Source organism: Pinus tabuliformis, chromosome 3_2 (assembly GCF_031772625.1).
Source record: "Pinus tabuliformis cultivar Carrire ecotype Pingquan chromosome 3_2, CPIR1, whole genome shotgun sequence".
In the NCBI taxonomy this organism is placed as follows: Eukaryota; Viridiplantae; Streptophyta; class Pinopsida; order Pinales; family Pinaceae; genus Pinus; species Pinus tabuliformis.
In genome coordinates, this window is record NC_142302.1 from 1,059,648,059 (window position 1) to 1,059,665,494 (window position 17,436).

Consider the following 17,436-nt stretch of genomic DNA (forward strand, 5'->3'; position numbering starts at 1 on the left):
TTGATGTAAAAAAAGTATTTATAAGTTTACAAAAACTACACATTCGAGAAAATGTTGATAATACAATTCACAACGAATATCTCTTGAAGTCGTGGCAATGCTTCCCCATGTTTTCTTTATTTAGATATGATGGTTTCTAAAGCTTTCACGTGTTATCTATTCGTGGCAGTAGTTTTCATGCATTTTCTGTCAAAACACACAGTTAGTTTTCCACACAAATACGAACTTCAAATTAAATACGGATTTCAAATTATTTTTCAAAATGGTGTATTATGATTGAAATACAAACCAAAAGGTGTTAAGTTAATTATGTTGACTCCAAAGTTGTTTTCCACATCAATGTAGATTTCAAATTATTTTTCAACGTAGTTTATTATGATGAAAAAAAAAATGTTTTAAAAGCTAATTATTTTTAATAGAATTTTTTTTTTTTAAATAAATAAATTATAAATAATTTAAATTTAATAATTTGAAAATATTCTTAATTGTATATGTAATTTAACAAATTAAATATTTTTAATTTTTTTTATTTAGAAATAACTTATAACTATTTAATTTTTATAATCATATTAATTTTGCTGCATTTTGATCATAAAAGCATTGCATCCAGACATCAAATTTAATAAACCCTTTCTAGAGCATGGGTCTGAGCAAGTTCCAATATTAATCTTTGCTAATTCACACAGCTCTAGTTATAAAAATTATTTAGATTAGGAAGAATAATGCATTACAATTTTGGGTCTAATGGTATGTACAAGTGGGAAATTTATAATTTAAACAAGTTATTTTCAAAATTCGATTGAATTAGATTTTTTATTAAATATAAAAGTTTATTTTACAACTCAATATGAGGGCTATATGTAATTAAGTCTGTACTCAACATACACGTTTAAAAAAAAAAAAAAATATTTTAGAATTGTTCGGACAACAAAACTAAAATATTCTCAAAAAAGAAAAAATGTCATTATAATAAACAAGTGCTGCATGCAGCCGGTAGTCCTTGCCGTAAGCTGATGACCCGCCCCATTTAGTAGCTAGGTGGAAGCGTTGATTTAGTTTTGATTCGCTGGGCGGTGGCTGCGTGTAAAATCGTAGAGTAGCCCGTGAACGAGGCCATGTGCACGCCGATAAAGTGAAAATACGCATGGCCTCTGATACTTACACGCAAAGGCCTCCATCCTATAATTAAGCTTAGCAATTAAACTTAAAAAGTTGCCTTCAATATAAGACGAGTGCCAGAAATAGCGGGAATGTTTAAATTCGCTAAGCTTTTGAAAAAAAGGTCCAAAATATATTTAAAGATCTGAGACAATAAGATGCAGTGTGCAAACTAATGTACATCAACGGACATGAATAGTTATTCGTATGTTCAGCCCAGCTTAAAGCTGCGGAAAATTATCATTTTTTTTGCCTAGTATTATCACTCTACCTTAAATCAGGATAAAATATTTGCTATTATTATCACTCCAATTTAAAGCTGCATCTCTTATCATCGGTCCAACCTAAAATCGCAGAAATTGTTCAAATCTGAGGGAAAAGAAAGCATGTCTTTGCGAAATAAACTATGAAAATAAAGAAAATGCAACAGCTACCTGGAAATTTAGATGATCGGAAGATAAGTCAAGCATTGTCCCTCAGCAGTACCTCGAAGTATTGTTGTACATAAAAATGACTTCCTTAAAGTTGCAGGTATTATCACTCCACCTTAAAGCTGCACACAATAAAATATTTACTATTATTACCATTCTACCGTAAAGCTGCGGAAAATATTTACTATTATTATAGCTCCGCCTTAAAGCTATATTGCTCGTATCATCGCTTCAAGCTAGAATCTCAGAACCTATAAAATGACTTTTTCAAGTTGTGGAACCATTATAAAATTCGAGGGGATTTGATAAAAAAAAGGAGTCCAAAGACCAGGGAGGTGATTCTGGCATTTACATGTAGTATAGGTTTCTTCCAACCGATCTGTCATGAGCCGGTGAAAAAGTGGGAATAGGTAAACTAGATGCAGGAGTCCCATTAGATAATTTCTTGAAATTATCTGCGTCATTTTTCTTGCCTAGCTCCTCAGAATAGTCTTTATTCTCTGGTACGTTAAAGTAAGTTCAAGAGTTTGGTCTAATAGTCTAAAGAAATAGATTATAACAAAAAATGATATGGTTGCTGATGATGAATTAGACTCTTTTTGATTTCCTTAAAATAAACCTTTTTAAAAAAATGTTACTAATATGGTTGTTGATGAATTAGGGGCTCATTGATCTCCTTAAAATAGACCCTTAATTAAATTAGTAGATAGCCATCCACAAAATATGGAAAGCACTCAGATTTCAAAACTTTAATTTCAAACAAACCCCTTAATTAGATAAAGTAGATGGCTATCCACAAAATATAAAAAGCACTCAGATTTCCCTACTTTCATTTCAAACAAACCCCTTCATTATATAAAGTAGATGACCATCCAAAAAAATATGGAAAGTACTCAGATTTCCCATCAGATTTCAAGAAATCAAAAGAGTGTATACAATCAAATTGTATTTACCAGTGCGGTATAGAACTGTGTTGGGAGCTGCATAAAAAATCAGAATGGAACTGTTAGCAAAGTAAAGATAAGATCAGACACGTAATATATTCGTACTAATTGCATAGTTCACTGATAAATATTATAGAAATACAAACACAACATTAAACAAAAAAGGATTGAGAAGCAAGCCTACACGTACTCTTAGGCAGTTGCGTTCCAGCCAAACATTATAATAGAGAAAGAATCTTGAATGTAGATACGTTATAATACACGCAGGAATGTTGGATTTGAAAGTGGGTGTTTACTTTTGTCGTTGAGAATTAAAATCCTGGCGGTGCAGGCGATTCGCCCTATGGCAACAGAGCACTAGGGCACAAGGTGTCGTTAAAGCTGTGGGTCACTCTGCATGCTGAAGTTATCATGCGCGCGCTAGAGCCCACTTGTCACGCCCCCAATCTTTTTTTTCGTTTATTGGGCGGGTGCGGCACTACCAACGTTCACTCTTTAACGAGTTTACGTTGTAGACTACGCCTTATCCAAGACAACCGTGCATTAACCAATTTAAACTTCTTCTTAAACCGATAACAGAACATGCATTAACCGATTATCTTATCATATAAATGCTTTAATCTTCATTCTTCATTATACATCAAGTTGCTCACTTCTCCAAGGTATAATCTGACAGCATAAACTGTGCCCATATACAATCTCTAAACCGAGACAACCTGCTATGTATATCCAACTGTGCTGCTGCCCGAGTGTGCCCAAATACTCGCATGATCTGCGCAATCAGATAACCAACCTGCTGTCCAATTACCATAGCTCGTTTTCCCCCAAACTCCAAGTAGAATCCTTCGCATTCCCTTTGTCATGCGCATGAGATATGCGCATAAGAACTGCGCAATTCTCACTTGATATGCGAAGACAATGAGCGATCGATTGATGCCTCCAAATGAACCTCATGACATGTTATTTATACGCATATCACTATCCTCCAAGGGACGTGTCCATCCACGGGCCGACGTCCCAAATAATAATACGTTCTCCATATATCAACACGTCGGCTGTTCATTTGTCTTATTCACTATACGTTCCTTCATATTTTTAATGGCCATTCCCATTTCTCATATAAGGCCACGTATACCATTTACTTTATTCCTTTTTGTCGTTTGCTTATATTTATATGTCACCCACATATATATATAAGCCCACATAATGTATGTCGGTTCCTCCATTGATATATATGTACATGTTTTCCTTCGTATGTTTTATGCCACCGCGTCATTTACATATAGGTCCACGCATGTACACATTATATTTTATTACGCACATATAACCGCCATTATATGTTCTTTACGCCCATACATATGTCACGTTGGTTACTCGCCATGTGTCAACATTCGTCCCACGCATCCTTTTATATGTTTTAAAGGGGGCATTCACTTACGGCCATCCCCATTTACCCCATATAAATCCATGTATGCGTATTGTATAATATCTTCACATGCGTTCACGGCCATATAACATATGTTAATGCGCTGATATATATATCTATATATATATATATATATTCGCTCATGCTATTCCGTCCATGCGCACAAGCTCCAATTCCGTGCTCCTAATATATCTGTTCGACACTTGGCCATATCTCGGCCAACGTGTCTCCATATATTCGTCGCACTACAACGATGTTTCGTCGCACATTTCTACAGCCCCGTCACACTATCGGATGTCCGCTCGTCGTGTTTGTCTGCAGAACCGCGTCCTCAACCGTTGCCTCGCTCTTCCGCATAGTTCACCTGTTCGTCTTGTCCACCGCACCGAACCATGGTTTGCCATGCCTAACCGCCAGCTTGGGTGACCGCACCGCTAGCTCGGGTGTCCGCACCTCAATTTCTGGCTCGTCAGCTCCGTGTGAAGGGTGTTTTGCCCGGTCGCACATCAACCCGTCGTCGTGCATGCCTGCCCGAGACTCCAGGGTGTTACATTCTCCTCCACCCGAAAACGTTGTCGTCCCCGACAACACACCATCTTAGTAGCTCTCCACCAAGACTGCATCGACCATGATGTAGGCCCCTCCATATCATGCAAGCATCACTGCAACACATACAAGGCCTGCCTCCATCAAGTCATCACCGTCGTGACCCCATCACCTCAAAGTGTCTCATCGGTCCTCTGCATCAAGTCACTCTTCCAAGCCATGATCCCATGCACGTACCTTGGAAGTATGCATCCCCTACTGCACCAAAGTCACCTGACCTCAGCTTCTCAGTGCATCAGACCTCTAAGTCACCATATATGATGTCCCAAAAGTCACAACGATCTCATGTCATCATGAGCCCCATAAACCATCCTCAACCAACACCTCAGCAAGCACTCAAGTCTCGGCTAAAAGGTCCCTGCAAGATGCCTCAGCTCTCCATGTAGTAGGAATGCTCATAGTTGCTCACAACTCCATCCAAGTAATCAACTCTCGATGTGCCTCATTCAGATCCATGATGCCCTCCTCATCATCTGCAATGTGCCATCCTCAAGTCTCCAACCTGATGTCCATGACTATGTTGCCCATGTAGTCCAATCAAGTACATCACAACATCAGTCATCCTCATCCAAGCTGCAATCTCCGGTTTAGTGAACTCGATCACCAACCATCATGTCATCACGTCATCATAAGTCCCTTCTCCATAGCTCCTCCACCAAAGGTTCACCAAGACTACCTCTTGGTTCCGCCATGAGAAGTCCACCCAAGGGTGTGCCCTCCAATCTGTCCATGAGTCATGCCGGGCACTTAGCCATGTGGCTAAAGCATGACCCTCTCATCTGCAACGATCATCAAGTTCCACCCTTGTCTGGAGGTCTTGCCCTTTCCATCTCAAGGTAGCAAGCATCCTCAACAAGCCCTTCAGCAACCAGCGATCCTTGTTTCTCCATACAAGGCTCCATCATAGTCATCCATGGTAAGATGTCTCCATGCTTAGGCAAGCTGATCTTGCCATCTCCTACACATGATTCATCTACCAAATGATCAAATGAAACCCAAGTATCCATACTTACAATATCGATATGAGGCTCCTCCATATGAGTGACCTCACCCACACATGTCGATAAGCTGCACGATCCTGGTTCAACTTGAGCACCTTCAAGTTCTGCCTCCATCGAGTCCTCATCATCATGTGGTTCTTCCATGTCCATCCATGCTGCTAAACTGTATGACCCAGGTTCAACTTGATTCAACTCAAGTTCGGCCTCCATCATCTCCTCATCATCACATGGTCCTTCCATATGAGTATCTTCATCGGTCCATGTCCATGAGCTACATGATTCGGGCTTAGCTTGATCATCTTCAAGTCTAACCTCCATCATAGTCAAGTCCTCAACATCTTCGGCCATCAAGACTTCCTCTTCTCGGTTCGCAACTTCATCCATTGCCTCACTGATTTGAAGAAGTCCTTCTCGTCCAAGCATCACATCAATACCATCTGTATTGATCACCACGAAGGTCAGCTGACCTCTACATCCTTCGAACTGTACGGGTACACCTTGTATCAAGCCTACTGCCAAGTTCCATGAGGTTATCTCCCAGTTCTCCATGGTAGATGTCAGCCCCATTTCCTCTACCAACCGCAAAGATATGAGGTTATATGGGCCACCTGTTCTTGCCAACGCTTGAACATCTTTGCCACAGACCTTCAAGGTTACAAGACCTTGGTTGCTCTCCATACCTTATCTTCACCTGTCAACTGCCAGCTCTGACCGAGCTCTGATACCACCTGTCACGCCCCCAATCTTTTTTTTCGTTTATTGGGCGGGTGCGGCACTACCAACGTTCACTCTTTAACGAGTTTACGTTGTAGACTACGCCTTATCCAGGACAACCGTGCATTAACCGATTTAAACTTCTTCTTAAACCGATAACAGAACATGCATTAACCAATTATCTTATCATATAAATGCTTTAATCTTCATTCTTCATTGTACATCATAACACCATCATGCATAACTTAAACTGAAATATTAACAACAACATTCATATGAATTAGGAGGGGCAACCCCCAAACGAGTCCGCCCACAATTATATATTTATAATATGATAAAACCTTCAAAGATACAACACAAGTGTGCCGGGAAAATCCACGGCCAACACTTGATTTCTTTTCCAATTTTACAACAAGGCAAGAGCCTTAACCATACACCAAAACTGCACCTTTTGTATGTGAACGATACCCACCCGGGTCACTACACCGTTCATCCAAATACTGTAAATCTATTTTCTTATATTCAATGAAAATCAACTGTTCAAGTTAATTAATCTATTTCCTTATATTCGATGAAAATCAACTCTTAACCATCTGCAACCATATGACAAAGATCAACTCTTACATTGTCTACAACCATATGACTAAGACTCTTAACCATATGCACTCAGACTCTTAACCATATGCACTCTTAATAGACGGCTAACCTATTAATCCATTTCTTTATATCTATTTTCTTATATTCAATGAAAATCAACTGTTCAAGTTAATTAATCTATTTTCTTATATTCGATGAAAATCAACTCTTAACCATCTGCAACCATATGACAACGATCAACTCTTACACTGTCTACAACCATATGACTAAGACTCTTAACCATATGCACTCTTAATAGACGGCTAACCTATTAATCCATTTATTTATATCTATTTTCTTATATTCAATGAAAATCAACTGTTCAAGTTAATTAATCTATTTTCTTATATTCGATGAAAATCAACTCTTAACCATCTGTAACCATATGACAAAGATCAACTCTTACACTGTCTACAACCATATGACTAAGATCAACTCTTAACCATATGCGCTCTTAATAGACGGCTAACCTATTAATCCATTTCTTTATATCTAAAAGTGATCACCCTTAACACATGGATCTTGGACAATCTCATGTTAATCTATTTCCTTCATTCTAAAAACATGAACTCTTAACCAACTAAAAAAAATCTTTGTTCATTGTTAATGAGGAAAATGAACCTTGCACAAGTCACATGCTAACCTATTTCCCGACAACATATTTCCTTACACTGAAAGAAGAGTAACTCAAAAAGTTAACCCTTATTCCATGACCTAATACTTAATCATGTAACGAACGCTTAGATCTGGTAATGGACTTCACACAAATTCGCTAACATACATTAGGGCGAGTTAAAATTGAAATGGACAATTTACTTTTAAGAAGAAAACCCTATCACTGATGAACAGAAGCTATCAGAAGCATTTATAAAGATCGAGTGTGTGTAAGTATCTGTCTTGACAAAAAAAAAGAGAAGTAAAGGCTGCACATACATTATAAACTCTACTCAGCAAAGGGCTTCTGTGAGCAAGACGAATTCGTCAGGAGGAATTTATGAGTTAGACTGTGATTCCGCATTAAGGGTAGAACATATTTCAATATTTTAGATGACATTTATGTTTGAGTGGCCCCACCAATTCCGTACAAAGTGTAGAACATATTTCGATGTTAAAAATGACTGACATATATATATATATATATATATATATGAGTGGCTCCCAACAAATCAGACGATGAGGCTCCCGAGCACTAAGCTTATTATTTAACATCTCAAGCTCATTAAACCGATAATTAAGCTTAGTTAACTTCGTATTCAGAGACTACGGCATTTTTTCAAGTCTATTTGAGAGAAAAACCTTCAACAACTGCAATCTATTTGGAATAGAATAGTGTTATTTTGATATTCCAGATTTTAATCGTTGATTTTGTTCTATAGTAGTAAGAGACGACCGGATTCAAAAACTACTTACAGTTGCTGGCTCCAGCAAACACCCAATAAGATTGAAAACATCCCTGCAACATTTATAGCATCTCTTAGATCATGAAGAACATATTGAACATGTAAATAAAGTTCTTAGCATGCTAACATAGATAGTTTATCCTCATTCACTATCCTGCAGAGATTTGGTGCCTGACCTTAATTACTATAATAAAAAGGAACAAATACAATGACAACAGCTCTTAGATTGATGCCACATATCTTAGAACATGTTTGAGAAATTAGAACTAAACAAAAATCTAAGAACATACTTGAACAAGTAAACAATGTTCTCCAACATGTTAACATCTTGAAAAATTAAACAAAATGACATAACCAAAAGAAAAGCAGTAGATATCTATGAAGAAAAAATTCTGTGAGAACCTCTTCACCCAAAACTTCAAAAGCACCAGTTGAAAAGCTCAAAAGCCTGCTTACCCGGCAACCCATGTCACGAGAAACGCAAGCGAGACTCCCTCTGTAGATCCATTCTTGAAGTTGGTAAAAATCTGTGGAATCTCAGCAACAGCACAGCTGAAAACACTGATCAACCCAAAACCCAGAGAAACATAATCCCTCACTCCTCTCACAGAGTCATTGCGATAACTCTCAAACAACCATATGCATCCTTCTCCGAAAACACAATGCGCCATGCTCGACACTCTCTGCTCCTGCTGCTCGACACCCTCTGCTCCTCTGCTCGGCAAACTAGCTGGTGGTTACGGGTGAGCTACGAGCAAGCTTGATACCACTCCTTCAGACCCTTCCGACTCCACAGCAAAAGCATGCAGAACATCTGTTGTTTTCTGCGGTGGCAGGTGGCTTTGCGGTGCCAACCAAACATGGCATATGGCACGTCCCTGGAACCAGTAACCAGACATCCACGGTACTTTGGATAACATCATATTGCGCTAATATTTTTGCATCGGACAACGTGAAGGTTGTAATAAGACCCCAATTGTTTTCCAAAACAAAAACTTTGCTTAAAATTTTGTTCAATAAAATTCCCAGCAGTAAACTTAGATTAACCTGCAAAAATAGTGAAAAAAAACAGTCAAACTATAAACTAATAGTTGGTCAACGATCGAGCGATCGCTAATAGTCCCAGGAAGGGACTAAAAACAAAAATTAATATGTCATGGATGTTTAGTAAGGTCTCTATGAGATAATATAATTTTATATCAACTTTAAAAAGAGGTAAAATAATTAGAAGTAAAAAATTGTGTGAGTAACATGTTTAAACCTTATAATTTTAAAAACTATTTCAGAACTAGATTTAAATAAACTATTTGAAAATTTATATTATTGAATTTATATAAATATCAACTTCATATGTATCTATATTTGAAAAAAATGTTAAAAAAATTATTTTAATGTTGTATATAATAAAATATTTGAAGTCCAAAGAAAAAAGTAATTAAATTTTAAAAACTAAAATAAAAAAAATCAAGTACTTCGTAGTAAGAATAATAAGATGGATATATGTAATTCATTCAATCTTTAATATAAAATTAGTATGTGAAATTAAGTAATTTTTATAATAACAAAAAAAAGAATGTGGGTTATCAATAAAATATTTAAATACTAAGATTAACTAATATTGTTGTACGCTTGAAAATATATCAATAGCAAAAAAAATTATTTTAATGAAAGTACTCTATACAACATTAAACCCCAAGGGATAACTCAGTTGGTCGATTTTTTGTTGCTAAGTACCTCGCTTATCAGAGGGCACGATGTTAAATATGCTCAATGTCTTTAAAGTTAAGGGCTAGTTTCAGAAAAAATAGATCTAGGAACATATACGAGTATCCATCAACCACCCCAAAAAGAATATTATGTAAAAGATTAAAAAAATACAATTTAATAACTGAAAACTTTCATTTTATATTAAATATTCATGGGAAATTTTCATTAACAAAACTTTAGTCACTCTCGACTTATATTTAAAGTTAAGGGCTAGTTTCAGAAAAAATAGATCTAGGAACATATACGAGTATCCATCAACCACCCCAAAAAGAATATTATGTAAAAGATTAAAAAAATACAATTTAATAACTGAAAACTTTCATTTTATATTAAATATTCATGTGAAATTTTCATTAACAAAACTTTAGTCACTCTCGACTTATATTAAATATATAAGTAAAATAAATCTACACTAATAATTTAAGATTTTTCAAAATACTTTTATCTTCAAATAAAAACCACTTTGAGCCTTTTTCACGTCCACCAGAGAAACATGCTTATGTGGAAATTATAAAAACGTCGTTAACATAAAAATCCAAGAAGCTCAAATATTTTCAAATGATATTAAAATATTTTAAATCATGAAGTGTATAATTAATTTAGCTGAATTTTATTAATCTCTCAGTTTTAGGAATCTATCCAAAATTTTTATTCTTTGTTTTTCAATTTGAATGGTCTTTACAACTAGTTTAATTACATTGTATAATTATTTAAGTTTATGCTTACAAATAGATTTTAAGAGTTAAGGCATATATGAGGTTGTTACATGATAATTTATTTGTATGTCATATTATTTTTGATAATGCATGAATGCTAAAAGAGAGGTATCACAAATAGTCATATCATGCTACGTAAATATCATCATGACATTTAAGTTTAGTTCAACAAAACTATGATAAATATGAGAAATTTTATGAGTGATGGAATAGAGAAGTTGTATATTTTAATGTTCATTTCCATATTTATTTATGTATCAAGGTTGTTTATGGATACATTCTGTGTTTTATATTTTTTTGGAATGTGTACAAGATACTAATCAAGCCTAATGCAACTATGGACTAACTTAAAATTATCTCTGCCTCTATAGGGTAGAGAGACCTAGATGAATTACATGGTTAATGCTTTAAAAAATGGAAAGACATTTATAAGATCTAATTTTTGAATTAAAATTACACTAAGACATTTTTAAGTCAAATGGAAAATATTAACGTATAAACGTTTATGCAGTAATGGTAACCATGATACTAACACTAACCCAAAAAACTCAAAAATTACCGCATGTGAACGTTAGAATCTTTACTATGGAATTATTGGAAAATGTAATTTAAATGAGTTTGTTTTATCATAATTTATCTAGGTACTTGAGCCCTTTGAGTCAAAATAAGTTTAATTGAGTTTTATAAATTTGTCAGATTTAAGATTCTATATATACCTGTAGTCTTTTGTTTTCTCATTTTTCATAACTTCTTTCGATAATTATGTTGTATAGTCTCTCAAAGATAATGATCAATATAAATATATTTATACTATTCCAATTCATAAATTATTCTATGCGATTAAGCATGATACCATGATGACTTATATAAAATATTAAACAAGATACCATGATGACTTATATAAAATATTTCAATAAATTGAAGTGCGTGAACAAATATACAAACATATTACTGTATATTAGAAAAATGCATAATATATTTCTACTTGGTGAATTATATGGGTACCATCTCATTTATGATGATGGTTTCATAGACAAGACCAAGTATTCTAACTAATCACAGGATATAGTGTTCCAACTAATCATAATGTTCCATGTGCGAGAGATCTTAGAAGAAACCATCACACTTTAACAAAAATCTTGTGATTTTTAAAATTGGCAAAGCAAAAGGATCTAAAAGAAATGGAAAAAATAGTATATATTATGTGACATGATTCTATAAGTTGAATAATAAGATAAATTCATTAGAAGGATTCAATAAATGCATTAATAAAATCATAATATGCAAAAACTCTTTGTGCACTTTAAAGATATCGGATAATTCTTGAAATCACTAATCTCAATAAAAATTTATTTCTTAATACTTTCCTCATTATCTTTCTATCATGATCTGAAATGGGGGTTTGATAAACTTGTTATTCTTACAAGAACCTCCCACTGAGTTAAACAAATAAATGATCTAGCCTATATATGACATTTGCAGAATTAAACACTTGAATAAGTGTATGTATTTTGTTTTGAATGGTTTAAGTGCTTTGAGTCCATTTGTTTCTACTAATATTAGACACATATAACAGCCATATAATACAAAAAATAAAAAACCACACATAACAACAAATTTAATCTAAGATTTCACCAAAATATCATGGGCTATGTCTCCTTGAGCTTTTGTCATCTTGACTTGGCTCTTTGGGATTATGGCAAAGTTTCTTTTCCAAGTTCCACACTTAACTTGAAAGGTTACTGAATAGAACCAATGGCCTATAATTCCATCTATATCCTTGTCATGGCTATCATTACTCTACAAACATATCTAAGCTTTCTTAGACTTGATTCCTTCAATCAGTGCTCTGAGCTACCATAAGTATCTTGATGGCACTAACCACTTCATAATTCTTTAAATATCACTGAAACCTCATCTAATGTCTCCAACACATATCAGACACCAAAAATAGACTGATCATTTGCTCAAAATGAGCACTGCATCCCCAAATGAAGCCTTCCTCCACGGTTGGCACTAGGCTGCCTGAAACTTCATTGTAGCATCTCAGCCTTTAGAAGTCTTCAAATGCTTCTAGAAATCCATGGAAATGGATTTCGAATGCTCATTACAGTGAGGAATGACTATTGGTTCGCTAAGAATGAGTAATGGTAGCTCCTACAGCTGCCTCCAACTGCTGGTGGCCCTAAGCTCCAAAATCTCCCTAGATGAAAATATCTATGAAGATGACTTCTTCAACTTCTTTGGACTGTTCCATTGGCTTTAGAAGGCTCCAATTATCTTATCTAGCCTCTTGTTTCACTCTCTCTGGTCGAAAACTGCTCCTAGAGTGCATCCAGTCAATATCCCCTAGGGATACTCCACCAAATTTGGTGAACTACACCTAACTCCTGTTAAACTTAGCATATCTGCCTTTTTATTTGCTCCACCAAGCCGGACTATCAAAGATAACTGTTACCATAATTGTTGGGCACGCATATGAGGGCGATATAACCCTGGAAGTTAGACTAACTCTCCATAGAACTGGCGGTCATGTTAACCTTCAACTGCATGGGAGGGCATTACAATCCCCGGTTAGGTTGTGTCGAGATTTCATGTGAATGGTTTTATGGAGACCGCTGGCAGTCCTAACCCCAAATCTTATAACAATTATAACATAAATACGAAATGTAATCGTAACATGTTAAGAAACAACATTAAGCAGAGTTGGTCGAGCGTTGTCCTGTCTTGCTGGAAGTCACAGATTCGTTTCCTTCGGACCCCTAACAAATTTTGCATAACCATTATAGCGCCACATGGTGGCCTCTGATCTTGCCACATGTCGGCACCTGATTGGTCCCCAAAAGGGAATATTCCTTGGAATATACTCTTTTTAATTTTTCGAAAAGCCAAATTAATCTTGGTCAAATGTCCAAAAATTGCAGTTTACTAGAATTTTAAAATTGCGATAACTCCTTCATACGGTGTTGGTTCTTCGAACAGTTCGTGGTGCTAGAATAAGGAAGACAAGATCTATTCGGTCGTCGAGGTTCAAAACTCTTCCAAGCACTTTGAAATTTAGGCTATCACTTAGGTCACTGATCAATATATGATCACTCCTCCCCATTAGGAATCTTTTGGACCCCAAAAGACTGATATATTGATGTGTACAATAGATGAGAGTACATAACAGTATTCTTTTCAGCCTCCATACACTTCCCTTGCATGGATAGTGCCTTTGAACAAAAAATCGAAGGTAGACAACACATCTCTTCATGGATGCGCTTGTCCTCCTATTAAGAATTGTCTTCCCCGAACTCATTTAGATTTTTTTTTGAGAAATTTACAAAAGGTAGTTGAACATCTCTTCCTTGATCATTGACCCATGGTGTCTGAAGAAAACATGAGATTACATCCAAATACATGCATACTTAACTGAAATTTGCATATGTCCCAATGAAGTATATTTTATTGTGTCAAGAAGTCAAACCACTTCTTACGAGGCCACTTCTATTGAAACTTTTGCTGCTGCAAATCTTCTTTGGATATCTTGGAAAAAACAACATAATGAAAGAAGAAACTTGACGACATAAATTCACATCATGTGAATCATCATCATGTCTCTTACATATTGTATACAAATGATAGACTAAATCACAAGCTAACAAAAACATGCCTTCTTCAAACAACTGATACTCCATTCAAGCATGTACAAAAAGAACTTGACGATTCTTTTTCAAATTAGAAAGAATTCCACCTCTTATGAAAAAAATTCATCATTATCTCCCTTTTTCAATCTTGGAGACAAAATCAAATTTTCCAAGTCAATATGACATTGCATGCATGTTTAAACAAAGAAATCGACCATCAAGTCAATTACACATACATGTTCAAATACAATGAACTCGTCAACATTCCTTTGTTCATACATACCATTCTCAGGCATGTATTCCATTCTTCAACTTTCCCTCAAGCACAATCATAAGTACAAGATCCTCAATCATATGTAAATGTACTTACAAAGCTGAAATGGATATAATTTTGTTGCAATAAATTGAGTCTCATACTTAACATTTTGATTCACCTTTTTGGTAAAACCCTGCAACTTGCATTCCATTGGCAAATAAATGTATAAATCAAAAGACTTGTAATTTTTAATTGGATAATAACTCTAACCATTTCTTACCAATCCACATCAAATGTTCTTCCTTTAACTGCACATCGACATCAACATGTGAATCATCCTAAAACACATAAATTATGGAAACGTCCTTTCCATTCTTGTCGTTCTCTTTTTCCACCTTCTTCAAATTTCATGGAAGCATTGTTGGATTCGAAATCCAACACTTTTTAGCAATATGTCCTTTCTTATGACAATAAGTACGACACATGTTCATCCTCTTTACAGCATAATTTACCTTCTCCAATGGACCTTTGGCTTCTTGCCTCCTTTTATTCAAAAGTTTCCTATACGTGGGCATTTTCTTCCAACATCTAGAAACACTATGGTTAACAAAACCACAAAAGGAACATGCAATTTTTTTTCCAATGCTTATGTAGAAATTTACCATGCTTAACATAATAAAAGGAAATGTGATTGAAATCATATTTATACCTTTGCTTTTCACCTTTGTTGCCTTCATGAGAAGGTGAATCGAATGAAGAAGTGGCTCCCTTCGGAAAACCATCAATCTCTTCAATGATTTGAGAGCTTTCACAACTTCCTTGTTTGAGTGCATTCTTATGAACACCTTCTTGCAAAGTATGTTTCAAACAATTTCATTTCCCATGAATACAATCTTTACAAACTTGAGGTAGAGAACCTAGAATGAAACTCCTTCTAGGAACTATTTCAATTGCATTCATGGCTACTTTGGAAATTTCTCAATAAGATTTTCCATAGCCAGGACACAAATACTTAGGCCTTTCCTCAACAATTATTGGCTCAACAATTCATTGTGCATGTTTTACCTATCCTTTTCCTTCATAGCCCATTTTTTCAAAAGAACCAAGATAAACATTCTTAGAGGAAATTGGAGACAAACTAGGATTGTTTACCTCTTTTTCAAATTGATGCTTGACTAAGGCTTCTTTGGCAACAAGGAGTTGTGCCTCCATCTCATGCATCCTTTGTAGATTCATATTTTCAATATGAAGTTGTCTCTCCATTTCCTACAACTTTTTAGGAAGCAACTGCTTCTCCTCCTTCATGGAATTGAACTTCTCTCGAAGTTTTGTGCTCTTCCTTTCATCTTCATACATTTGTTTCACCATATCCATAGTGATGAACAATTCTTACTTCATGTCTTCATCAAAGAATATTGTGAAGGAGGAGGATTTTGAAAACTCACTTGTAGAAGTTATCATTATAAAAATGAACAAAATAACTTCAACAAAATTCACAGTGCTTTCAAAATCTATTTACAAAACTTTTGAACTGAATGGCTGTAGAGTCAAACACTTATTCAACCAGCCTTTTGCAAACAAACCCTCTTGTGCTTCAAGGGGTGCCTTGAAGTCCTTTGGGCTAGGTGAATTCCATCAACCCTTCTTCCTTCTTGTCCTTTTTCGGACTTATCGGTCAGTAGCTTTCCTTTCTCCTTTGCAAACTCAAGCAAAAGTCAGTTTACAAAGAGTCAAATAGTAAAATTCCTTGTACTGTTTAAAAACCTTTCAAGTCAAACAAGAACCCTATTGCTCTATCAATCAAGCAATTAGATCTGATATGACCCAATCTGAAATGGGGGTTTGATAACTTGTTATGCTTATAAGAACCTCCCACTCAATTAAGAAAATAAATGATCTAGCTTATATATGACATTTGCATAATTAAATACTTGAAACAAGTGTATGTCTTTCGTTTTTAATTTTTTAAGTGCTTTAAGTCCATTTGTTTCTGCTAATATTAAACACATATATAGCCATATAATGAAGAAAATAAGCAATGACACAACAACAAATTTAATCTAGGAGTTCACACGAATATCGTGGGTTACATCTCCTTGAGCTTTTGTCATCTTGATATCGCTCTTTGGGATTATGGCAATGTTTCTTTTACAAGTTCCACACTCAACTCCAAAGGTTACTAAACTGAATCAATGGGCTTAGAATACCATCTATATCCATGTCATGGTTGTCATTACTTTGCAAACAGATTTGAGCTCTCTTAGACTTAATTAGTTCAATCAGTGCACTGAGCTACCCTGAGCTTCTTGATGGCACTAACTCCTTCAAAATTCTTTAACTATCATTGAAACCTCATCTGCTATCTCCAGTGCATATCATAAACTAAATTTAGACTGATCATTTGCTCAAAATGAGCACTACATCCCCAAACTAGGTGTTCCTCCACGATTCGCACTACGCTGCCTGAAACTTCCTTGTAGCATCTCGGCCTTTAGAAGTATTCAAATGATTTTGAAAATCCCTGCACTAGATTTAGAATTCTCACTACAATTAGGAATGACTATTGGTTTAGTTACAACGAATACTAGTAGCTCCTACAACTACCTCCAACTCCTTGTGGCCTTGAGTTCCAAAATCTCCTTGGATGAAAATATCTATGAATATGAATTATTCAGCTTCTCTGGACCGTTTCATTGGCATAAGAAGGCCCCAATTAGCCTAGCTAGCCTCTTGTTTCACTCTTTCTGGTCGA

The 17,436-nt window shown here is 35.4% G+C and overlaps 1 protein-coding gene across 1 annotated transcript; it reads right to left on the reverse strand.

Annotated features, from left to right (window-relative positions):
* Positions 1-2,527: 2,527 nt before the first annotated feature.
* LOC149184255 (vacuolar histidine transporter YPQ3-like) lies at positions 2,528-9,155 on the reverse strand. The gene is made up of 3 exons (XM_089415285.1): positions 8,773-9,155; positions 8,327-8,369; positions 2,528-2,569 (listed from the first exon to the last, which is right to left on the reverse strand). Exons 1-3 carry the CDS (start codon positions 8,985-8,987, stop codon positions 2,528-2,530), a joined length of 300 nt encoding a protein of 99 aa, XP_089271411.1. The 5' UTR covers positions 8,988-9,155.
* Positions 9,156-17,436: the final 8,281 nt, after the last annotated feature.